At 48.7% G+C, this 25,054-nt stretch overlaps 3 protein-coding genes across 3 annotated transcripts; 1 reads left to right on the plus strand and 2 right to left on the minus strand.

The window, feature by feature from the left end:
• Positions 1-2,762: 2,762 nt before the first annotated feature.
• Positions 2,763-4,919, plus strand: LOC115248712 (NF-kappa-B inhibitor alpha-like). Its single transcript, XM_029832498.1, has 6 exons — positions 2,763-3,059; positions 3,504-3,609; positions 3,697-3,904; positions 3,999-4,087; positions 4,174-4,434; positions 4,524-4,919. The coding sequence occupies exons 1-6, from the start codon at positions 2,821-2,823 to the stop codon at positions 4,551-4,553; spliced, it is 933 nt and encodes a 310-aa protein (XP_029688358.1). The 5' UTR covers positions 2,763-2,820; the 3' UTR covers positions 4,554-4,919.
• An 836-nt stretch (positions 4,920-5,755) lies between these two features.
• Positions 5,756-8,345, minus strand: LOC115248713 (proteasome subunit alpha type-6). The gene is made up of 7 exons (XM_029832499.1): positions 8,167-8,345; positions 7,392-7,486; positions 7,214-7,295; positions 6,787-6,942; positions 6,531-6,709; positions 6,106-6,200; positions 5,756-5,935 (listed from the first exon to the last, which is right to left on the minus strand). Exons 1-7 carry the CDS (start codon positions 8,240-8,242, stop codon positions 5,878-5,880), a joined length of 741 nt encoding a protein of 246 aa, XP_029688359.1. The 5' UTR covers positions 8,243-8,345; the 3' UTR covers positions 5,756-5,877.
• Positions 8,346-18,639: 10,294 nt separating this feature from the next.
• LOC115248710 (protein FAM177A1-like) lies at positions 18,640-19,575 on the minus strand. The gene is given in 5 exon segments (XM_029832497.1): positions 18,640-18,842; positions 18,934-19,000; positions 19,080-19,157; positions 19,160-19,282; positions 19,455-19,575. Coding segments are annotated over 5 exon segments (483 nt in total). The 5' UTR covers positions 19,518-19,575; the 3' UTR covers positions 18,640-18,690.
• Between the last annotated feature and the right edge of the window lie 5,479 nt (positions 19,576-25,054).

Here is a 25,054-nt window from a genome sequence, read left to right on the forward strand (position 1 = left end):
ACCCCTGACGAGTTTGTGTGCAGCAGCATTTTAATCATTGAGACATGAGCATCTTTTACTGTTAATGGTAAAAAAAAAAAAAAAGCCAAAATCTGCACTGTGCCGATCTCCGTTGCGACCCATCTTCAAAAGCGCCTTCACTCCCGTCGCCGTGACAATGAACCCGCTTAAAATCCGACGGCAACGTCATAACATTGGGACAAAGGATCACGCAGTCAGAACCTTTGCAGGGGTGTGTGTCACCATGGGAATGCCTGAGGAGAAAAGTCAAAATAGAGGTATTGCCCCTTCTCCATAAACACCTACACTTCTCAGAAACGCGCAGCTGCACATTCAACCCGAAAGTGGCGTTTTTATGGTTTTTTTTCCGCCTCAGTTTGAAAGTTTCAGGGAACACTCTGCGTCTCTCCCTCCCAGCTCCGGAGGTTCACTTCTCAATTTTGAAGAGTTAATGCGGACGATGGACGGCAGCAGGGGTCAAACCTGCCGCACGCCGTCTGCAGACGTTGAGGTGCAGGTCCGTTTCTGCAGAGAAGAGATCACAGAAGACTCTTTACCGTGACACCAGACGTAATGAAAACATGAAGTGGGTGTTGTTCAAGTTCTGTTGTGTCACGGAGACGTGCAGGTCTAAAGATGACTGTGATACACACTGATGGGTTCCTTCCTAAAGAGGAGGAAAGCTGGGGTGCAGAACTCACGCGTGGGAAGCTGAAGCTGCTACAACAGGCCCGGCGAGCTGCAGCATGCAGACGTGCACACGTTCACAGAGCGAAGCAGTTACCATTGAATGAGGTCAGAACCAGAGCTGTTGGAAGAAGCTACCTAGAAGAAGCCCACAACTCCCCTCATCCCAATCCCAGGTTGGAACAGCTGAACTTCCTTTGTGATTGTGGAAGCTTGCAATCTGCACCTGGCCACTAGATGCTGCCAGATCTCCCACACCGGGTCCAGGACCGCCGCCTGGGAATAATATGGCCGCTGTCAGTCAGGCTGCACTGATGACTGAAGATCTGTGAGGCATCTCAGCGGAGCGTGGAGACAGCGTCCACGCGGGGACTCGTTTGTCTCCTGTGATGAAAACAGAAAGCACCTGAAAATGTTAAAAAAAAAAACCCTTAAAAGCGCCTGTTTGACACCTCTGACGCAGGCAGATGCCACTTTTAACAAGGCAGAACTCGCCGGTCCTCAGTGCTTTCCCGTCCCCAGGTAACCATAGCAACCGATACAAACACAAGACAAATGCAGACAGGAGCGCTTACATGAGGAAAAAAAAAAGTCAACACAGTTCTGAAGACATAAAGTGGAAGTGCCAATATTTCTCATAGGCGTTGCGTTCACACGCAAGAGTGCGACCTCGACTGAACAGTTTGTCCTTGAACGCCTCACCAGGATGCCTGGCTGGAAAATAAGAATGTCTGGAATCCAGCAGAGTGTCGGCGGACTGATGTGAAGTGACGCACGTTCACCGATACGATACGAGGACACTGACGTTACTCCCAGATAGGTGTGAGCGCTCCCCTGCCCTTGGATACCGTTGCCATGTTTGAGCCAAGCCTGTCTTGTAAACAGAGGCATTCCTGGGAATTTTGTCATGAATGTCAGGGAAGCACAGGCAGGTGTCAAGCACGGTGAGCAGTGAGTCAGCTCCTGGTGAAGAAGTCTGAACCAGGAAAATCACAAGTGAAGTCAGAAACGCGGCTGTTGGGAAAACAAGGAAAATGATCACTGTTCCTGCTCAGATTCACGGAGCACAAACGGTCGGTTAACGTTAATCTGGTTCATTTTCACATCCACTCTGCCTAAAATGGGGGATTTGAGACAAAAATAGGTTCCTGTAAAACAGGTTTGAATGTTTCAAAGGAGGGGAAGCAACCTTTGTTGGAATGCTTGAATAAAAAAAAAACCATGTTTGAAGTCCGATCAGGAATAGCCTGCAGACAGGCAGTCGTGAGTGAACATGTAAATCACACATTTGCATACAGCACAAGCATGGAAGAGGTGTGCCGATCACCAATACGTGTTTTTCCAGCCACGCTGGAATGTTACATTGAATTCCCTCCATGAATAAAGAACTGAGCCCATGCCGCAGGCGGACAGGTGGTTTGTTCTGGACTGTCTTCTGGCTGGGGCCGGTTTGAGTCCAGCTCTGTCTGAGATGTTCCAGCCAGGAAACACTTGAAACTTTATTTAAATAAAGCTGCAGGAGTTCATGTTTGTGGTTTATTCCCATCCAGACATCCCTCACCTGTCCCCCACGATGATGGTGTATAGAACTGAACGTGAACAGCTCCACTCACTCAGGTGTTCCGACATCCTCCTGAGGAGCCTGAGCTGAAGACCCCCGGGCCCCCGGAGCTGCTCGGACGTGACCCCCGCTGGCCCCTACGCTGCAGGGTTACTGGCAGAGCTTCTGATCTTGAATGAGTGGATTTAAACTGGTGTTCCAGAGCAAATGGGTTACAGATGTGCAACTTTGGTGATAATTTCCCCCAGTGCAGGAGGGAATTCTGCGGCGTGTCCTCCTCATTCATGCATGTGTGTCATCTCATTCATTGATGCCATTAATTAACCTGTCCCCAAACCGACATCACAAATGCACCTAATAGGAAACTACAAGTTTTCATTCTGATGTGCTTTTTTGTAGGGGGGATTTCTTTCACAAAAGCACAGCTTGGTGTGATTTCCCTTTGCTTTTTCGAAGATAAGTAAGCTGGAAATCCCCGTCGAGGCTCCGCCCACCCCGGAGCACTGAAAGACTGCGCGCCTCGCTCGGCTCCAGCATTCTGACCCGAACTCCCGAGCGACACAGTCAGCCTCATGGACGAGCACAGAGTCTCTTCTCACCACAACCAGATGGATTATAATAACCACGACAGCATGGGACCCAAACACGGGAAAATGTTGCCCAGCCAGGAGGACCGCTTTGACAGCGGCCTGGACTCCCTGAAGGAGGAAGAGCTGGTGAACAACTTTGAGGACATGAGCGTGAGCAATGTCGAGGTCCTCCCGGAGGAGTACGAGTCTTGGAGGGCTGTGGTGACCGACGACGGTGACACGTAAGTGGAACTTTAGTAGCTTCAAGTGTAGCGGCGCGTTTTGCAAAGGTCCCTGCGCGTAAAAGCGCCGCGGAGCGCGCAGGAATGGTGAAAAGCTGCAGGAGCAGGAAGGAAAAGCTGCATGAAAACAAGAGGCCTTTAACTCGGCGCGCGTGCCCGCAGCCTGGGCGGAGCTTAAAGCCACTGTGCAAGTTCAGGAAAGTCCCTGGCAGCGCGCCAGGGACTGATAAAGCGTCAGATGTGTCAAACCACAACTGGTGGAAATAACCCAGCAAAAGTCCGGTGTTGCGAAACGCTCCACTGCTCGGGCTTTGTTCTCTCTGTTCCTGCTGGAACCGTTTCCTTCACCTGTGTCTCGAAAAACTAAAAACTAAATAAATCCCAAAACGACTCAAAATAAAATGAAGACGTTTAATTCTAACCTTTGCCCGTTTTGTCTCTCAGGCTCCTCCACCTGGCCATCATTCATGAAGCCACGGATCACGCCCACCAGATGATCCAAAGCTCCCGACATCACCCCTTCCTCAACGTGCAGAACCACCAGAGACAGGTACCGATTGGGCCCAAAGTGATTTGGCTCAGGCTCGGAGTTTCTGTAAAGGTGCTAACGCGATGCTTTTCTTTTTTTTTTACCCAGACTGCACTGCACCTCGCAGTCATCACAGATCAGCCGCAGCTGGTCGACAAGCTCCTGAAGGCCGGCGCCGACCCGCGGCTGGTGGACAACAGCGGTAACACGGCCCTTCACATCGCCTGCAAGAGAGGCTCCCTCGCCTGTTTCGGCGTCATCACCCAGAACTGCAGCCGCCACCTGACCTCGCTCTTGTCCTTTCCCAACTACAGTGGTAATTATCCCATCAAAGCTCCCCGAAAGCAAATCCCGTCCGCTTTAATGGGTTCTTGGTTTCTCTAACTTGGGCCTATTTTTCCTCGCTCCAGGACACAACTGTCTCCACTTGGCATCCATTAACGGCTACATTTCTTTGGTGGAAAGCCTGGTTCGCCTCGGCGCAGACATCAACGCTCAGGTAAACGCCGTTGCCCGCTGGTTTCGCCTTCCTGCGTGGAAGCGCCTCAGAGGAGCCCCAGCTGACGTCAACCTTCTTGTTTGCAGGAACAGTGCGGCGGCCGCACATCACTCCACCTGGCGGTCGACCTTCAGAACCCGTCGCTGGTCCGCTGTCTGCTCGGCCTCGGTGCCAACGTCAACTGCTTCAACTACGGCGGCTTCACGCCGTACCACCTCACCTACGGCCGCCAGAGCGAAGAGATCCGCTGCGAGCTGTACGAGAAGACGGCGCAGGAGCTGAGGGAGCTGCCCGACAGCGAATCAGACGAGAGCGACATGGACGACCTGGACACATCGGAAGACGAGGTGTGTAACCGGGTCACCGCTGACCCCCGAGCATCCAAACCGCCCTTTAAACCACCGTTTCCTGACATTTTCCCCTTTCTTACCCGCAGATGTACGACGACATAAAGTTTGGGAAGTAGATGGAGGTCACGCCCTCTCCTGGTGGTCTCAACAGGCAGAAGAGCTGCTAAAGGGTTGCCCGGCAACGGCCCCGCATGAAGGGAAGGCGTCAGCACCTGCACCCAGGTCTGAGCCCAGGGCGCCGCAGACGGAGACGGAGACGGCGCCCGTGTGGTCAAAGGTCACACTGGCCTGCACCGAAGAAGCTATTGTACAGCAAGAGCCCTTTATACTGTATAGATGATATTATATATCATATATATTGATGTGTATATACCAGGCATGTGTAACATACTGTAAATACAGAGCTTTATTATTTTTGTACTTGTGTAAATTTAAACACTATTAATAGGAAAATCAAGAATAAAGAAATTTATGAGGATAAACTGCCGGCTGAAGTGTCACTTCCTCCTCAGCGAGTGTTTTAACGCATAATTTCTCAGTCACGGGGAGGAAAAGAGTCACGGCTTCTGAAAGAACGACGCGGAACGTTCTGGGATTTCCTGGCGAGGCTCGGGTCACCTGCTCTGAGTCACGTCGCTGAAAGTCCCTGAAAGGCACCAGTGGAACACAATGTTCTCTAGATGCCCCGCCCCCCTCTGATATCGCCACTATATGGTACCTGGCACGTGCGTGAAGATTGTTTTAGATCAGAGAACACAAGAGGAAGGACTGGAGCAGCCTGGAAAACACAGAATTCCCCAGTTTACTCACAATGTGTACACTCACAGCCTGTTCCGATTAATGGATAGAGAATTACACGTTTGTGTCATACAGAAACATGCTTTTAGCACGTCTAACACGTTAGACGATCTGCTGACTCATGCGGCGTAATCAGGTGATACACAGACAGGATTCCCCTCATATAAACCAGCTCAGTGATTCCCAGGATGAGGTAAAGCTGGACCGGAGTGTCACGATTACAGGATCCAACCCGTAAACAAGATACGGGGGAATTTTCCAGGTGAGGATTTGAACCTGAGCACCATGAGCGCAGCCTTCAGGTGCGCTTTCTTACAGGGGTACGGAGGAAATCTATTTCTGACACCGAGTGAGAAAAAACAGGTCAAACGTGGAGTGAGCAAACCTCAGCAGGTCACGTGACCGTGGATACGGAGCCACAACAGGAAACGCTTCTCTGGTTCCCATCAACACCCCCGACTCGGCTGCTCGTGACAGATCACAACTGAAGCTGGAGCCCAAATAAGCAGCCGCGGAGACATTTTACTCAACAAAAATGTTTTTATTGTACAATGAAACAGTACAGCACACAAGGTTGAACCTCCATCTGGGGACCGCATATTCCATCATGCTCTAACCTATACGCCAACAAGCTCCACCCCTTCAGTCTCGCTCTGCCAGCGCCATGAGGTGGGTGTCCACTTCAGTCTCTGTCAGAATCCTGGAGGACAGAAATTGAAAAGAAAAGGTCCAAGTCAGCAATATGTTATTCTTTTATCAAAGTCCCTCTGTACAGTCGTCAATTCCAATATTTTTCTGGCCTCAGCAGCTCAACAAAACGAGACGTTCAGTATTTCTACAGGGCGCGACTGTTTCGCAGCTCTTATTTACCTGAACTTTGGGTCCTGAGTTGTGATGACGCCCACCTCCAGCTCAGAAGGCTTGAAGTCAATGGAGAGAACGGTTGACAGACAGGAGATGGCCGTCTGACGGAGCAGGAATAATGGGAAGAGGTTTAGTTTCCACGCCATCATCAAACCACCCCTGCAGGTTTTAACCAGCTTTGCTGCTTTTGTCCAATCACGCCCCCCCCCCCGCATTCAGGCCCACCACCGCTTCAGGAGTAGATATTTACTTCCCTAGTCATAGCCAGTAGAAGAAGTCACATGTGCCAAAGCGCAGACTGTTTGGCACCGTTAGCAACATAGTGGGAGTCTACTGGTACATTCCTGCCTCTAACCGTGTCAGAGTTCAGAAAAACAGGCCCTCAAAGGACTTCAGAAGGACTTCCTGCTCACAGGCAACCCCGTCTTTACCTCAATAGTTTGCTCGAAGGTCCAATCCAATTTCTTTTTCACTTTCTTCTCCAGGAAGCTGGTGGCTTCCGTCTGCTTGACTCCGGCGGCGGTGGCCTTGAAGCCGCAGTAGTAGCCGGCGGGGTCACACTTGTACACCTGCGGGCCGTACTCCTCGTCAATGCCGATCACGATCATACCTGCAGGCCACGCAGAGCGGCGTCAGGGTTACGTCCGCCGTGGTAACACACACGGAAGAGTGCAACTGCACACTTACAACAACCCAGTGGTCGCATTTCAGCATTCTGCGTGTACACCTGAGAGATGTCGGCGATTCTCTTACAGAGCATGTCCACTGGAATCTCATAACCGTACTTGTACTGCCAGTTGGCGGCCTCGTAACGAGCTCGCTGGACTTGCGATCTGCTGTCAGCTGTTGGTGACGAGAGTTATCGTTAATTACTGGTATTTTCATTGCATATCAAGGTTGACAAAGCTGGCAACAAGTCCGTGCGGACTCTTTACAGAATAACCGAGTGCCTGTCTCACCCGGCCCTAAAGATGAGAGTTTCATCTGCTGCCTGTGTTTTTTTCCCCAGTCTAAAAGCATCTAAAGGTGATATTTATGCTCTGGTGTGAAGAATCACACGGGTAAAAGTAGACCAGCATCGTCGTGACACTAAATTTAAATGCCCACGTCTCACCTGTCATCCCAGACATTACACATCCGATATTATCTGTGATTCTGAAGAGGTGGGTCACTGTGGCGGCGTCGAGAAGCTTGTCCTATTCAAGAGAGGAAGAGAAGGAAGACAGGGTTGTTCTCAATGCATTCATTTGACAACTGTGCTGTTCAGTACCCGTGCACGGACAAACACTCACCGGTACTTTCTTCTGTGTAACAACGACCGCACAGTCTTTCCCCCTCACAGCTACTGACGTGAGCCCACCTTGGTTTATGGCCTTAAACGCATATTCTGTAAGAGAGTTAAAGACGTTCACACTCCATCCATGCAGGGAATTAGCTGTCTGATGGGGGAAATGTAATCAATTTCCTCTGGTGTCATCTGACTAACGAAGGGACAGAACACAGGCTGTTTGCTTTTGTAAAGCTTTGAAACTTACACAAGTGGCCAGGTTAATGAAAACTTGAAATGCAGACAATGCATACTGCAAAATTCCCAGGATCCAAACATTTGCTACCTGGTGAATGAACAATGGACCACTTCCATTTAATGCACATCACTGACATAGGGAAGGCGGATGCAACAAAAACCATGGCTACTTGGAATGAAAAGCAAGGTTGAACTACAATGACCGAAATTAGAGCCTCCCACTTAATTATTTATTGACATTTTCGACATGAATCAGCTCAGTTGACAGAGAAGCTAACGATGCTAGCTAGCCTACTAGCCAAACAACTGTTTCGATTTGCACTCATTTCTTAATTAAAGTCAAGGCCAATTATCCCCAACACAATGGCTGGTGTAGGTAAACTCTTTCTTTCATTTGTTGTCTTCTTAATACTTTCACTTTGTCGCAGCGGTGCAAATCAGCTAAAACCGAGCTAGGCGAACCATGACAGAGCATTTAGCTAGCTAGCAAACAAATAAGCCATCGAGCCGGCTTCTTTTCCTAAAAGAATCAAAACACTGACCAACTTGGTAGAGTCTTCCTTCGGGGGAAAAGATGGTTATATGACGATCAAACCCCGCACTTGATCCTCGGGACATCTTTCCAGCTTCTTTTCCAGAAACAGATCGGTCCAAAAACTTCACGCGTTAATATTCCCACCCGGAAGTAAAACTGATGCGGAGGTCACGGCGGATCTATTTCCGGCGCGGGGTGAAGCCTCTTCCATGACAACGTGAGGACCACAGGTGTGCATTCAATCTAAACGATTTCAACCCATCGGCTGTGATGACAGGGAGAGTTTGTGTCACCGCTTTTGTAGATTGTTGGAAAAAGAATAGCCGACATAAAACGAAGCTGCTTAAAGATGCTCAACTGATGATACTTCAGTGTCTATAAGTGATGCACGTACATGTACAGAGTGACAACTGTCACATTATACCTTGAAAATGAGCCTGGTCTGGTTTGTTTGTGTATTTATGTTTAAACAGTTCATCTTTCATCCCAACTAATTGCATTATGAAGGAGACAACTAAAAGTCTGAACTATGTTAACACAGAAAGGTTCACAGAAAGGCAAATTTGAGAGTTAGTTGCAGAATAAAGTTAGAATTCTGCAGCCAAATTCATATTAAACGGATTTTATTAATGTGACAGTTCTTATCTGCGTTCTATTCTCACATGTAATGCAGTAAAACATGTTTTAAAAGAAACTTGGAATTAGCACAAGGTGGCACGTGCATGAATTCCACTTTGTCCCGGTTAGCGTGTGCATGTGACAGACGCAACAAAGCAATGTAACTGTGCAGAGTAAATATTCCACAGGCTGTTTGAACAAAATGTCTCTCAAGAACACATGAAGGGAGACGTGCCAGCATTAATTAACCAAGGATTTTCCTTTATGTCAGGGAAAAAACAAATTTAAACATTAAACGAGCTGATATGTTACACAATCTCACATTTGTGCAACATAAGATCTGAATTTGTGACACATTCTGTATCCCTGCTGTGGAACAAACAGCTTCAACAAGTAACCTGACTTCTCTTATGATACCACACTCAAGCTCACATAACAAGCCGTGAACACACGGGGAGATCAGTTTAATTCCCGTTTCCATTTTCCTGAAAAAGAGGACGCGTACTTCCTATTTATAAGTGACTTATAGGTTTATGTAAAGAGTTGTGCAACTTTCTGCTGCACCCTCACTGTTAATTCTGCACCAGTTTGTGTTTTCGGCAGCACTTTTACAGCCTCAGTTCACTTCTTGTGTCCGTATTTGTTTCTCTATTCAGCCCATTTTTGAAATATGACCCAACCATGCGAAGGTGAATCGAGTTTGTCATCAAATATTCAAACGCAAAACCCAGTATTGCGCAATGCCTCTTCTTTCTTCACTCCTGCTGGACACAAATCCCCCCACGTGCGTTCCAAAACAACAAGATATGCACATTTCTAAATCTTTATTTTTACATAAAAGCTTGTGCTTTGAGTTTCAGAGCAGCAAAATACTTCCGTTCTGCTGCCTGAACGCCCCCTCCCCCAACAGCGCATCTTAACCCCTTCTGTTCCGACCGGCCTCAGGCTCCTCCCCTTTCTTATTCCCCACCCCCGCTCTCGCTCTTCCTCCCCACGGCCTCTCCTCTTCCTCTCATTCTTACTGTACCGCTGTGGCGTTTTGAAGGTCGACTGACGTTCGCGTGTGAAACCAGAAAGACCCCCACCCTCAAATCTGTCAGAAGAGGCGTAGGACGGGCCTCTGGAGTTCAGGGGGATCTCCACCTTTCATGAAAACACTCTTTTTGAGCCACAACCTGCCTCATGTTTCCTCATAGAGGGTTTGGAGATTAGGCAATAAGGGGAATGTTCGTACGAAACAGCCTTTCTCTGGAAACCAAAGCAAAGTATTTCGCAGCCGTTTCTGAGAGGAACCTTCGTGATGGTTCTTCTGAGTAACGCCGTTGCTTCCTTAGCAGATATCTTCTCCGGAATGTGCCGGTTGTTCTGCGAAGGGCTGGTGATTGACCTCGGGGGCAGGTGGAAAAGGCAGTGGGGTCGGTTAGTAATTGGAAAAAGAAAAAACCTCAGGCTGGTTTTCCTCAGCAGCTCTTCAGTCACAGAGCCAGAAGAACAGTTCCACAGCCTTGTTCATTTACGCAGCGATAAAGTCAAGAATTCCCAGGAGGAGGAACGTGTGATGAAAACCTGCCAGTTTTACCAGTCTCACCTCACCTAAAGAGCCTTAAAAACGTGCATCACAACGCCAGGGAGTCACAGCGGGCTCGTAAAGCGGAGGTGAATCGGAGGTAAAACAGCCAATTTGGTTTCTTCTGAACAAAGATGGCACCTTTTAGTCTGCGTGAGAGAAACAAAGTGTTGCCCAACTGTTGCCCAAAGGATGGAGACACACTCCTGCCCATTGATTCATCACGTCTGTGTGATAGCAACAAGACAGAGCTGCTTCCATCTTCTCTGCAGAACAGCGGCTCTGGCTGAGGAAGACTCTGAACTGGGGCAGAGGTCACGGACCTCCTCCTGCTCTCGTTGGTGGCAAATGTGTGGTGTTTATATTTGGGTGCCTGGACCCTTGAATAGCTGTCAGTGGAAACAGCAGCGTCACAGCAGGGGGGATATCCACGGTTTCAACCCACAAATTTCACTGTAAATGTCAAATGATATATAATTGTCACACAACAGCCCCCCCAGATGTATGGTAATGGCCTTTAGCATATCACATGATTAAAATAACTAATAATAAATGTGCTGAGACACCTGAGCAGGGGCTTAGCTTGAGCCGCGCGAGCTCATTGTCGAGTTTCAAAATGCAAAAGTGTTTCGTAAATTATCTGTTATGCAAAAAGCGCCGACCGTCTCCGTGTTATATAAACACCGACTGATGTCATGACTCTGAACAGGGGCGAAAACAGCCTGAAATGTGCAATTTATGAAGTCACGCGCTTGAGGAAGAGAGCGTGTCTGGTTCTACTGTACCACAGAGCGGCAGGAAACCCAAAACCGCTTCTTCTTTTTCCAGGTTTCTCTTTACGGAGGCAGAAAACAAACACAGTCAGACAGGCCTCAGCTATCAGGTCGAGGCCGGCGAGCTTTGTCAGAGGTGCCTTGATCACCGCCGCCACCTCGGAGGGCGTTTGTGCCTCATGTCTCATTAAGTCCACCACCCGGAACCCGGAGGAGCCGACGGCGAGCGCAGCCTCGCTCCTTATTGTGTCAGGGCTTTGAGTCATCTTCAGCAAAGTTGCAACTTTTCTACTTTTGTTCCACAGGCAGTAGCATTCGTTAGCTAGCATGCTAACAAATTATCAAGTCTTTTTTCCCCCTGTAAATTGGAGGATAGTTACAGATTGCCTGGTCCTGTGGCGATAAAGCAGATTTCCAAGTAAATCTCATTTTGGTGGATGTTTGCAGGCGCAATCGGGTCCGCGCTGGAAGACATCGTAGGCCGGTAGCTGCCCGTGGGTGCAGGATAATAACAGAGTCACTAGAAGCTTTGATGGTTGGCGAAGAGAGGAAGCAGCCAGCTGCATCTCTGCAGCAGCCAAACCAACAGCGCTTTTAGAAAAATATACATAACGGCCCAACTGGAAACCAAAAACGTGAATAGCCAATAAATAGCAGACAGTCGCGGACTTTCAGAGACACTTTTACGCCACATTTCAAAGTGATCCAAGTGACCAAAACGGCGTGAGTCACCCTCGGCACACTACTGTACGCCTGTAGAAATCCCCCCCTTTCATAATCACCCACATTAGTGTAGTGTCCACATAGGAAAAGATGCGCTCATCAATCTTATTTGGGTATGTGAGGTAGTGCGGAGGATTGGAAATGCATTTGGCAGCAGAGTCAATATGGGGAATGCTGGGGAATTTGGAATGAAAAAAGCTTGGCCCAAAAAGTCAGCTGATGACTGATGGTTAGTCATGACGCTTTAGCGCTTTAGCATGTTGGTTAAACAGCGACTCCGCAATGACTTCAGTCTTTGATGGAGTTAAGAATTCCGATTGCTTACAAATGACTTCAATCCTCTGGTGTTTCCGTCCTTGCAAGCTACCTCCAGATTCCCAGTAGACCACATTTATGGAATCCAGTAGCCCGTGACTGACAGGCGACACCATCTGAGGATTTACCGACTAGCTTGAGGGAAGTCTGGATTTTCAAAACTGCCCTTTAACTTGAGCTGCGACTTTCAATTCGGCAGCAAAATGTTAAAAAATTCAGGAATGTGCTCGCAGACTCCTCGAGTGGAACTTTTTCTGCTGGGAATTTCCCACCAGTGTGTTTACGCACGCACGGCAGCGAGGGCCAACGCTGTAGCTGAAGCGCCTGATTCCTCTGGACGAGGCTCAGCTAATGCGACGGACGCTGTCTTCCCTGGACGGACGTCTTGTTTGGAATCGTACCTGCAGAGTTCTTCGCCGTGCGTCCTGATTCCATCTCCAGCTGCTTTTATGAGCCTCACTGAGAGGTTCTTCTCATGTATTTACACAATTCGATGCAGATGCATGAAATCAAACCCTTTACTTGTCCAACTTGTCCACCTCTGGACATGATTGACGGCCACTTGGTCTTTTTTTTTACACGGGGAACCAGATCCATGTGTTGAAAACACCGTGCAGAGGTGGGCTGCTGCTGCTGCTGCTGCTGACCTCCAGTAGCTCTTTCCCTTCTGAAATCCCCCAAACTTTCCCGCTGCCAAATCCCTCATAATGGCCTTTTCAGGCCTCCTGTGATCCGCTGGATCCGCTGCAGCCGCGCACAGCAGCTCGCAGCAGCCGTGCGGTCGCAGCTAATGACTTTTCCAGGGGCAGAGCGGAACGGCAGCGCGGCAGAGACCAGACGCGGTGGGCCCCGGGACAGAGGAGGCTGCGCTCGGGCCCAGATGTGCGCCGCGGCAGTGGGCCGAGGCGCACATCTGCAACCGCTCGGAGGCCCTGGGGGAATTCCTCCCTCGCCGCCTGCCTCCGCGTACTCCAACCTGCCGAGTCGGCAGCCTGGAGACGATGAGCTGTCTACCTCTGTTCTTCCTCCCCACGTCTCCTGAACTCTTGACCTCCCACAGACAATCCGGTAGCTGGGGGAATGGAGGGGACGGCTTCTGTTGGCCCAGGCAGGCTGCAGGTTTCAGGCCTGATGGTCCTCTCTGATGGCTTTCATCACACCAGCACGGCGGATGTTTGTTGCACACGCCTCAGAATTATAAATGGCTCTTTAAGTTTGCTGGTAAGAGCGTTAAATGCCACAAAGGGCTTTAAATATCTATTGTTTCCCACTGCGTGGGTCAGCTGCAGCCAAACAAAAAGGGGGGATTTCCTATCTTCCAGGAAGCCGGAGATTTCCTCCTGTTAGTATTTCGATTTTGGGATTAAACGTCCTGGTTGGAGCTGAAAACTAATGTAGGAAATGTGTTGATAGAACAAACTCCGGAAAATCATCGATTTTATAAATTCAATGCTGCGGAATTATGAATAAAATGACATTTTGGGTCTGTTTAAAGATTCAGAAATGTGAGATTGTGGTCTTTTGTCAGGATTTCATGACTTTTGATATTTATGTCAATGTTCTGAATCAGAAATCGCAATTCCAACTTGAGTCTTTGAGTTTCTTCATCGGATTCGGAATCATTTCACCTCTGAATTCTCACTTCAAAGGCAGAATCACGCTCCCTAACTGTGTCTAAATGATTCGTTTTTGCTTCTTCAGCACTGCGATTGTTCAAATTTGCCCCGCACTGAACCTTTTGGCCTTGGTCTTCCATATCTCTGCATCCATATTTGAGATCCGCGCCACAGAACGCCACGAGCGGGGCCGCCTGTCCCTGACGCAGACCTCGGCGGACATATTTACTGCTTCCTCGTCCTCCTCGCAGGCCTGAGCGGCGGTGGGCCGGGTGACTGCTCCGCACAGAAGGAAAGTACCTAAAGTTTACATCTGGACCTCAGTGTCCTTGGCCTCGCCGCTCCACCCATGCAGGCGCGGCGCTGCGTGGAGGATGTCCCTCCAACCTTTTTGTTCTGACCAGCGCTTACGTAAAGCCTTCGGAGGGAGGGAGCAGGCCTCCACCTATCAAAACAAAAACACCCGTCCACCAGCGGAGCATTTGCTGGGCCCAAAGGCCAAAATGAGCCACTCACAGCTACTTTGACTAAGTGAAACTGACATTTGATGAAGTGAAAGGTGGAGATATTCAGTTTGTACCACAGTAGTTGCCAAGGAAACTGGCCACAGGTTCGGGGAAATGCCTAAAAAATACATGTTAGATGATGGGATGTTGAGCAGATATGAGCTGATTGATTAGTGATGAGACATTTGTGTTTCTGAGCTGAAAAGCTGAAAAAACGCAGAAAAGCCTCAGAATCGGGAACATTTACTCAGTTCTTTTGCTTTTATTTGCTCCGTTTTCGTTAGACGTTGGATTTTGTAAATCATAACCAAGTGGATTGTGCACAGGGACGAGCACGTTTAACAGCCTCTGCAGATCTACATTTCATCATCTCATCTCTAAAATCCGAGTCAGGGTCACAGAGTGCAGGGAACAATAAAGTTCTCCAACTCCTTCAGTGAGCTGGGCAAACATTTACGCAGGATATTCGATTCCTCCCATCAAGACTGACTGATGGAGCCTTCCGTCTCTCCAAGAATCTTTATGGAGACTCCGACTCACAGTTTTATGTTTTGGAAGAAGATAAATGTCCCCAGAAAACCCATTTAAATCATTTGAAAGGCACGCCAGCGATCCTCGGGTCAACGTCGGCTCAGAAGGTCCTGAAAGCTCATTTCCATCGTAATGAAGGACCTCTTGTGTCGGCGCCACCGTGAGCAAACAAGATAACAACAGGAACAGGAACAGGAACAGGTGGATGGACGCTTTCAACACCTCAAACTGTGTTTGGACGCATCGAGTCTTTCTCTGAATCTCAACGTTTGATCCTTTGTCTACCGAACAGCATCATCTGCAGCGTAAATGCTCTCCAGATGCAAGCGTTCTCCTGGTACCAGGACTAAATGAGGAACCTTTAAGGTCCCCGAGGCCCTTTTCATCTGAAAGAAAACAGTTTTGGATTTTATTTTAGCTGCTCCTCTTTGTCCACGTCTTTTATTTCATTAGCTCAGACTCTTTTCTGCCTTTGCAGCAGCCACCTGTACCAGCAAACCCAGATAGCTGACTCCTAACGCTGGGGACTTTCCACCACCCAACGTGCACGCGCATGTGAGCCCGTGCACGTGTGTGACAGGCGTGTAAGGTCATGGTGTGCAGGCAGCAGACTTCAGCAGCAGGACGTCTTCCATGCTTCTGGTCTCGTGACGGACAGCTCGGGCTGGATCCACGTGCACGACTTCGCGTTTCTCCTTCGCCAACCGGGCCTTTGCACGCCGCTGGCACCGCGGCCTCGCTTCAACAGCCCAAACAGGGTCGTTTCAGAATAGAAGCGGGTGTTTTTGAAGCCCACGGAGGAAGCAGAAGCTCTGGGGGTGAGACCAGAGACCGAGCGGCCCTGGAAATCCCCTTCCCTCGTCTTCCACGCGCAGAGCCCCACCGAGGCCCACATCAAAAAGCTCTGCTGCTGTTCTCATCATCCTCACTCCTGTCGTGCTCTGTCTGGCTCGCCCACCGTCGGTCCGTCTCTTCGTCCGTGCCCGTTTTCCCTTTTTTAAACTCATTACTGAAAAGCCTCTGAGCCACGTGGAGGATCGTGGACGTCCAGCACGGCAGCGACCTGTCGCGATGTTCACGTGGCCGCGTGGACGCCGACAAAGAGGAGCGATTTCATGTTTTGTTACATATCAAATTTTACAACTTGTTTTTTAAAATGTGGCCGTCTGCCGAGGCCATGATGGGAGCCACATGTGAGTAATTTAGTTTAGGGCTTCCCCTCACAATTTTCCCTAAACTTCAAACTTTTCCCTCTGGAAAACAAATAAATAAATATATAGATGAAAACGGCTTCAAAGTCAGGATTCTGACCCCCCCCCCAAAAAAGCCCAATAAATGCAGTGAAAGATGATATTTGTAAAAAAAAATTACTTCCAGTTTAACAAATAGTGAAAGAAATTGAGATAAATTGAAAATAAATGAGTTTGAATGCAGATCAAGTGGGATTGAAGGTTCTTTGAAAAATGTTACACTCAAAAGCTCATCTGCATGTGTGTGTCTGTGTGTGGTGTGGGGGGTACTCTGGGATGTGGCTAGCACCATTGAGTAATTTTAAAATACCTAATTCCTCCTCCCACAAGACTACAAACATCCCCTTTCACCGCCACAAATATAACAGACACAAAAAAGTCAGGTGTGTTTGGGGCCACAGTAAAAAGGAGGTTGACAGATAAGTGAGCGTGCGTGCGTGCGTCACTCAGTCACAAGGAATGGCTGTGTGAAGGCCAGGCCTGGATTTTCCCTCTTCAGAGCTCCTGATGACTGCGGCATGGTTCACGGCTCCCTGAAGGAAGCTGATCAAGTTGGTTTCCTCTCAGCTGCGCCACACACGTGATCACACGCACACACACACACACACACACACCCGCGCGCGCACACACACACACTGCAGCTGACAGACAGATATTAGGCAATTTCAACTTACTAAAAGCTTCTCAGCTCCTGTGAAGTATTACTGAAAAGACTGTAAATAATATTTTTTTTCAATTAATCTTACCTAATTCAAGTATCTAAAACACTTTTTTTTTAAAATCAAAGGATCAGTTTGTTATTTCATGAATACACACTTTAAACTGGAATGGGACGTTTTCCCATCGATGATCCCGACCGCTGGCTGCCGTTAAAGCTGCTGTCGCCCTCTAGAGGCTCATTCTGGAACAGCGCTGTCAAATGATGACTTACGGAGAATTTCAAAGCTCAGAAAGAGCTGACTGGTATTTTAATACACGTTTAATTAGTATCACTATTGGTAGTAACTAGTATTTTAAAGGTATGATGTGGTCCCGTGACGGTGCATAAAAGGAGAAGAGAAGCAGAGTCAATGTGGCCACTCAGGTGATTTCCAGCTGACTTCATGATGTAAAAACCAACAGCCAGGAGGTCAAACCATCACTTTAAACAGCTTCAATCTCACGGCTGAACTGACTGTTTCACAAGAATGCACGGTGGGATGGTCCAGCACACGCAGCTGCCGTGTGAGGCCACATTGTTTCTCGGCCTGCGGTGAGATCACGGCGCCCGAGACGGGCCGTCCCACCCCTCCGTCAGCAGCAGCCAGCAAGTGGAGCGAGCCAAGCAGAAACAGACTGCGCTTTAAAAAAAAAGGTGCATTTTTGGAACGCTTTTAAACTCTAATATTAACCATCAATGTCAGCACCGGCGCTCCCCCAGGCTGTCTCCTCGGTCCCTTCCTGTTGAGCAACCACTGCTAAACCGTCCTGCTTTTGTTTTCCTGAAGGGTGGCGAGGGGCAGGACTGGACGTCCTTCACCACAGAAACCCACTCAGACCACAGAAGGGACGCACTGTGCAGCAACACAGGAGCGCTTTATCGCCGCAGAACAATCGCTGAGGTTGTCGAACCCTGCTCAGCGCTTGTCCCCAGGGCCTAAAATATCATTCTGAGAAAGGAGGACAAAGGGACGCATGTAAAAGTCGGTCAATTACGAATTTAATAACGGTTATAACAGTCACTTATTACAAAAAAGTGCTCAAATTATTTAGTGAGGTCACTCAAATAAATACATAAATATAAAAGTCTGCTAAAAATATTAGCGAGCTCATCTTCATACAGACTTGGAGTACCAGTCCTCAGACATGAGCAATAAAGGTCGTTGGAACCATTTTTTCCCCACCTCCACTGGTAACGGAACCTTAAATTTACACCCAGAAACGACGTAAAAAAGAACGCTCAGAAGTCCAGAGAAATTAAGTGCAACATTAGTCACAGACTCAGACGGACGTCAACAGCCGCTCTGGTGCAGCCGCGTGTCAGGAAAACACCAGTTTGACCAGCGAACGCACCACACACAGTAAAATAAAGAGGCGGACGCCACACGCGTGCGTCCCAGTCGTCCAGGAGCTGCAGTTTGGCTGTAACCGGTGGTTCAGGCACAGTGCTCGGTCTGCCACAGGCACGTCCGGCGCCTCCCTTCAGCGACAGATAGCACACGGCTAAGGGTTAGCGATATATTAGCACATAAACTGATTACATCTCGTTATCCGGCCTCCGTGTTATTGATTTTCAAACGGACGAACGCTCCTGCCGATCGACCACGATGCCGCCCGTCAGGCTGTGTGGTGCACAAAAGCAAAGGGTGCTCAACAAGACACTTCTCCTCCTCCGGCAAACGAAACCTGACACTAAAGCGTCCCTTCCTCTGGCGGGTTAGGTCGCCGTGACGATGGCGGGGACGGTGATGGTGCTGCGAGGAGCCCGGCCTTCGCTCTCGATCTGGTAGGCGGCGTCCGCAGGGTCGCCCGCGGTGATGGCCTCGTCTTCTTCGTCTTCCCGGGACTGGTGAAGGTTCGCTCGCTTCCTCCGACAGGCGGTTTTCCTCGTTCTCTTCCTCCCTCTGAGGCACAGACATCACAGGAGATGGGCTCAGACGTGGACATTAACACACGGTGACATGCTCTCCTGAACCCAGGAACGCACCTCCTTCTTCATCCTGTAGTATTCGTCGATGGCGTACTGGTATTTGGGCCGACGTGATCCCGAAGAGGAGGCCATCCTCTCCCCGAGGTAGTCACAGGCTGGGGGAAGAAGAAGAACCGACGGTCAATCTCCACGTTCTCTCTAGAACATCGGTCAAAGACATGGCTGAAGGTAACTGCTGAAGACAACCTGAGATGGTGGACGTGGCAGCTCTCCACATGTGGAACCAGAAGTACGGACCCCAGGTCAGCTTGGACTGCAACGACAAAACCTTCATTTACTGTGGTCACATTGGCACGACCATTGTGTCCTGACTCGTCCTCACCGCATCAAACAGAGGGGGGCAGCAGGTCTTTCTTCTTCTCCGGCTCCTGGTCCTCCTCTTCGTCGGTGCTGTACTCCTCCATGGTCTCCTACCGCTGGAGAAGTGGATGATCCTCCGCGGAACCTTCTCCCTCTGCGGCTGCTGCGGCTCGTCATTCCCGTCCAGGTCCCCAGCTCCACCTCTCGAAGTCTTTCCCCGCTTAGAGCCTCCGGTCTGGGGAGACATCGGCAGCAAAACACGGACGTTTGTTTTAACCGCGCGCCAAACAAACAGACGGACAGATTTCTATTGCAGCACCATGACAACCGCAGCGGCAAGTGACAACAACTGAGCGCGTCCAGTTTAAACCAGAACAGCATCAAGAAGAGGCTGTTTACCGACCTGCCTCCGCCGTCGCTTGTCCCAAAGACACATTGACATTAGTGAGATACAGCGAAATCTCAGCCATTGTCGCCGTCTTCTTGCGTCTACTGATACTCCGCCACGCCTCTTCTTGACGTAGCCAGACCCGGAAGTAGCGTAACTTACGCATATTACGTAAAAAAACGGCGAATGCGGAAGTGGACCAACAAGGAAATGAAGAAATTCTCTGATTAAATGCAACAAATGTTACACTGCACTTGAAGCAAAGTGTTTAAGGTGTATTATATCTTGTTGTGAGTAATTTAAAGTTTAAAAGTGATTTATTATAGGTGAAATCATTGACCGCGTATGGATAAAAAAAAATGCATTACTGAAAACAATTTTCAAGCTTGAATATTAAAATGATAATTAAATGAAATAATTAGATAGTACGCAAGGCTACAAGGTTTAATTTTGTATTCAAAGCATTTGCTATTAAAAAGAATGTTTGCGGCTCTTCTCTTCCCGTCTTTAGGTGTCAGTAGAGCTCCATGTGAGGGAGCTCCTCTGAGGCGGCGAATTCTTTGGGTGTGAATTCTGAGATCTAACAAATCCACCAACACAAGCTCCCAGATCTGCTCCCAGATCTGCTCTGCAATCACTCTGTAGTTACTGACTCTCAGCCTTCAGAGCAGCACATTTCCCCGAAGCCAGCAAACACTCAAACTGCAGCGTACCCTCCCCTGGTAAAAATGTGTTTTAAAAGACTTATAGCCTGGAGGTGCATAATGAGAACAGCTTACATCCTAAACAAAACCTGAGCCCTTTTAAGATTCCCGGCCTCACCTCTCCTCCTCCATACAAGGCGTTTGTTGTTTAGATTCATGGTTCTCTCTTTTCTCATTAACAGCTGACAGCGGCATTTAAGCAGCCTATTTGTAATCAGTCACACCAGTGCTGGGGTCAGCTGTTTATTGGACCAAACATTATTAATCTTGAGCTGTCAAAAATGTATGGATTTCCTAAAAGGGTAAAGTTACAAACATGAGGGATGATTCTGGGGCGCCTTATGGAAAAGGTTGTTGCAATAACCACACGCACACAAAATAATAATAAAAACAAGGACGTACAAGTGCAGACACCACTAAAGTCTGGGAGAGTCTTGGATAGATGTAGAATATTAAGGCACCAGACAGTGTCAATAAATCAACTTTATTAGCAGCTTTGCATGAGACGGTGCATCTTCTGATTGGATCCTCACCTTTACACCGCCCTCTCAAGGATCCACTCCAAAGTGGCGTGAAATCACCAGCGTGGTAGTTTGATTGCGGCGTTCTCCACCGCTGACAGGAGCCAAAAGCACGAGAGGGTTTCAGAGTGCAGGCTTTCAGTCAGCTGCACCAATAAGGAGTCAAACGCAGCCGAGCTGGGGTACAGATGTGTTCACCTGAAGACATTAGCAGGCCAGCGGGTAGTCGTCGGCTGTGTTGTGGGGAGCGCCTGGCTAACACGTGTGCAACAAAAGCTAGCGTTTGGAGTGCATCGCTGCAGACCTGATGCAGACGGATATACGAGTCACGCCTGCTGCACTTGTCATATCGAGGTTGGAAACACTGTGTGGCCTTAATCATAAAGATCACAGATGGCTGAGTTCGTCCTGTGTGGCTAGTTTTGCGCTGCAAAAAACTAAACTCCCGATTAAATCGCACAGATCTGCTGGACGTTTTAAAAAACTTGACAGGCTCAGATGAAATCGTAAGGTTAAGCTGTCCTGCCGGTGAATTTGCACGAGCTGGTAGCCACATTTCCAACATTTCCCGCTGCTGCTGTTAGCGTGCGGCAAAATTAGCCGGGATTATTCCGACAGCAGCACCCTTGAGGACGGCGTATGTGCTGCAGCCCCTCAGCACTGACCCTTTTTACACAGGTGATCAAGCAAAGACAATAATCCCTCTCATTGGTTCCGTTACCTCACACAGCCGATAGCAGGTCTGCATGCGCCCGCACACGGCCTACGCCAATGAAGCAGTGGGAGCGCCGTTTACGACAAACCCGGGGCTCCGACACGTGTTTAACAAACGAGAGGGCGAAAGCGGAGTCCACAGACGCTAAAAAAAGAGCCGTTGGTCATCAGAGAGCGCAAGCAGAAGTGCGTCTTCTCCAAATGTTTTGTGCTCCAACGCTCCATTCTCGCCCTAATGAATGTCGCATTAGTCAGACACGGCATGAATCACTGACTTTATTTCACCGGGCATTAACTCGTCTCACAGCGTGACACTATCACAAATGTCTCAGCACTTAAAATCCCATGAGGCAGTGTGTCCTGTCGCACCCAAGGTTAGTCACGCCGTCAGCACCCGAGTTAGTCGACGGCGAGGTGACTTGACGCGCGCTCGCTCGTGTGTTAGACGGTTTAACTCCTCGTCACCAGCAAATTACAGCACATTATTCAATTTAGAGTATAATGCACGTCTTTAGTTGGAGATAAAGACAGTCGCCCCACATTTATGCCTAATGACAGCACACACCTGCTAGTAAGCTAACGTTATGTTAGCTCAGTGGTTCGTTGAAAGTTATTCCAGTAGACTTTTGTGTTTATCTAAAAAAATGGTTGGGAGGGATTAAATAACAACTCCTAGTAGATCCTTGTTCTGCCTATATTACCTTTCCCCTCTGAGCCTGGTCCTGATCAAGGTTTCTTCCTGTTCAAGGGGTTTTTCCCCTGCCCCTGTTGCTAGAATCAACCCCTTTTGTAACAGACACTTGTAAATACATTGGAATTGAATTACAACCAGGCAACTGGGCCTCAGTTGGACCTCGGCACATTTCAGCCATTTTGAAAACAGACAGTATTGTTTTAGGGGAGGTCTCATCGCACACTCTCGCTCCCAACTGGTTAAAAATAATAAACCGCTGTCAGACGGGGTTTGGTGTCACACACACCATGTAGCCCGAAGCACTCTCGTTTAGGTTGTAGATGTTTTCAATAAATATTGTTGCCCGTGCCTGCACAGACATCATGTTTGTGTATTTAGACTGGGATTACAGCACCATGTCGTGAAGCTAGCCAGTGCTAACTACATGAGGGCGTAGCTGTAATATGCACAGTTGCCCAAGGCTGAAAAATGATGCCACGACTCTCATCAAGTCTCAACACGCTCGTCCACGACAAGCGTTAGCTTCACACAATTAGCCTTGGTTAAAGGTTGAGAATTAAACTGGTACTGAACATCGAGGATTAATATTAATGTGAAGGATAAAATAAAAGCAACGGGGACATTTCGGGTTAATTTGACAACTCTAAGAATTCACCAGCAAAGTTGTGCAGTAAATCCAGTGAGTTGTTGGATTAAAGATTGTTTTGGTTAAAGATTGTTACTCGTCGGGGCTCTTGCCTGTGTTCCGAAAAAGCTCTCTTCCCTTTCAGCACGAATCAGAATATGGATAGAATGATGGATGAACGTGCGTTATTGCAGTTGCCACTCAAACGGGATTGTCCTGAATCGGAATCGATATGGCGGTTTGATCCACATATTTGCGCTCGCCGCGTTTGATACGTAATAAAGGGACGTCGCGTGCGCGGGATGACAGCGGCGGTAATGAAAACCAAACACTTTCAGCAGCACCAGAGTAAATCTTCATTTTCAGAGAAGAATGACAGTTGATTTTATTTATTTATTTCGTTTTGCGCTCATTGTTGCCGTGGTTACAGAGGCTCCGGGGCCCATTTCGGTAAAGCCGGCAAACACTCGCAGTTGAAGACTGCCCTCTGGAGGCCGGCCACGCCTGGGTGGCAGTTATCTCCCAACTAATTTCACGTCTTTGTTCCTCGGGCTTACAGCTCCGGAGACGAACGAAACTGAATTCAAAGAGATTTTACAGTCTCACATCTGAGGGGTGGTGGCAGCGTTAGCCGCTGCCGCTCCTCTACGACGCCGCAACACAAAGGAAATGAGGTGACATCTCTCTTTTCCTGACAGAGGGGGAGAATATTAAATGCAATTTCACGGGATGTTTGGGTGCCGGCTGTGCTGATGAAGGCTCCTGTGAAGGCTCCTGCAGGAGGATGCAGACCCACGGTGGGGGGGGGGGGGGTCCGGGCCGGGCGCGCCTTTTCCTGCAGTCCGAGGGCTGCAGAGGATACGTGGGGACTGTGAATGCAGGCCAGCCCGTGCTGCTGCAGGAGCGTGCACGCCAGAGCAAATATGTACGAACGCCCCCCCCCACACACACACACACACACCACCACCGCATGAGGTCATCTGCCTGATGTCAACCTGTAAAACAGCCTCCCATCATTTTATTGACTCAGATTCTGATGGTTTATCCGAGCTGCCAGCCCTCAGAATTTATGGACACATGTCCGATTTTTCAAGCTCGAAGGAGGTCGGCCGAAACTCTTTGCAGATTTCTGTTTTAGACACGTGGAAAGTATGAAACCGGGCGTGAGTTTTCTCCCCCCGTAGATCCTGTTGCTGTCACAATAGAGGTAAATTACTTCCATCACATTTCAAGCATTTAAAAAAAATGTTTTGCCATTTTCGGCTTTATTTTGAAGGTTAATTGTTTGTATTTTAAGGCCTTTTGTGCGACCTTTTTGTGCGACGCGTTTGTGCGACGCATTCTTCCCTCACATGTAGCGCTGTGTAAATTATTGGCTGACAGATCCGTCAGGTTAGCGCAGCGGCGCTTTGGGAATTTAAGCGGCCTGAGTGGCTGCTGGATTTCTGTCCGCTTTTCATTTGGGGCCAAATTCAATTACAGAGATAATTACCAACCTGGAACAGCAACACGTTCTGAGGCTTTACCAGGCAGAAGGTTGTTTTCATTGATTGTTGCTAGAAGGTTGAGAAGAATGGAAAGTTAGAAGGCCGCTGTTGAAGGTGAAGCTCATCGTGTTGAAATAAGAGGACGAAGCCGTACGCAGTGTCAACAGTAGTGTCATGGTGACCGCAATTTGAATTTCAACAGCCCGGTTTGCTTCCGTAAATCCATTTAATCTCATTCCTTGTGGCCTGTAGCCATCAAAACCAGAATAATCCAGCATTTTACAGGGAACCCGTGTGACATGAATGATGACTTGACAATATATTTGAAAAAGGATGGGGATTTGTTACGATTCCACAAGACACAGTCAGAGTGAAATATGCCGCCCCCTTGTGGCGGGAGGAAACGTAGCACATAATTCCTCACCACATTGGGTTCTTATTGTATGGACCTCTTCATATCAAAAGGTGGTCTCTTCCTCTGAAATACATCCCACTCTCCTCTGACATGAAGACAAATGAGGCACATCAGAGTTTCCATAACCTTCCCGCTTCGGGGGCCCTGAGGGAGGGGCCTCAGAACCGAGCTCCTCTCCAGGTTACCTTGACCGGAACGAAATTACATGAAATGTTTTGACGGTTGTGCTTAGGAGGAGGTTCTGTGACATGGTGCAGATCTGCCCACGTGGGCTGGAGACAGTCTACAGTCTACATCGGCATCACATCCGTTCAGACCAGGACAGACGAGAGCTCATCTGCACGTCTCAGGTGCTTTGATGCTAGCTGCTAATGTCATTTAGCATTTTTATCACAGCTCAACTGTCTGCAATCGTGGCTTTTAACTGGAAGTTTTCTACCTCTGTAACCGTGCGAAAAT

The sequence above is a fragment of the Takifugu rubripes genome, unplaced genomic scaffold, assembly GCF_901000725.2.
Source record: "Takifugu rubripes unplaced genomic scaffold, fTakRub1.2, whole genome shotgun sequence".
In the NCBI taxonomy this organism is placed as follows: Eukaryota; Metazoa; Chordata; class Actinopteri; order Tetraodontiformes; family Tetraodontidae; genus Takifugu; species Takifugu rubripes.

Bases quoted from the DNA above. Each gene is read 5' to 3' on its own strand.
- LOC115248712 (XM_029832498.1), top strand. From the start codon at position 2,821: ATGGACGAGCACAGAGTCTCTTCTCACCACAACCAGATGGATTATAAT. The intron at 3,905-3,998 runs GTAATTATCCCA...TCCTCGCTCCAG, and splicing joins GTCCTTTCCCAACTACAGTG to GACACAACTGTCTCCACTTG. The intron at 4,435-4,523 runs GTGTGTAACCGG...TCTTACCCGCAG, and splicing joins TGGACACATCGGAAGACGAG to ATGTACGACGACATAAAGTT.
- LOC115248713 (XM_029832499.1), bottom strand. From the start codon at position 8,242: ATGTCCCGAGGATCAAGTGCGGGGTTTGATCGTCATATAACCATCTTT. The intron at 7,487-8,166 runs GTCAGTGTTTTG...ACTCTCTTACAG, and splicing joins AGGAAGACTCTACCAAGTTG to AATATGCGTTTAAGGCCATA. The intron at 6,710-6,786 runs GTAAGTGTGCAG...CGTGGCCTGCAG, and splicing joins AATGCGACCACTGGGTTGTT to GTATGATCGTGATCGGCATT.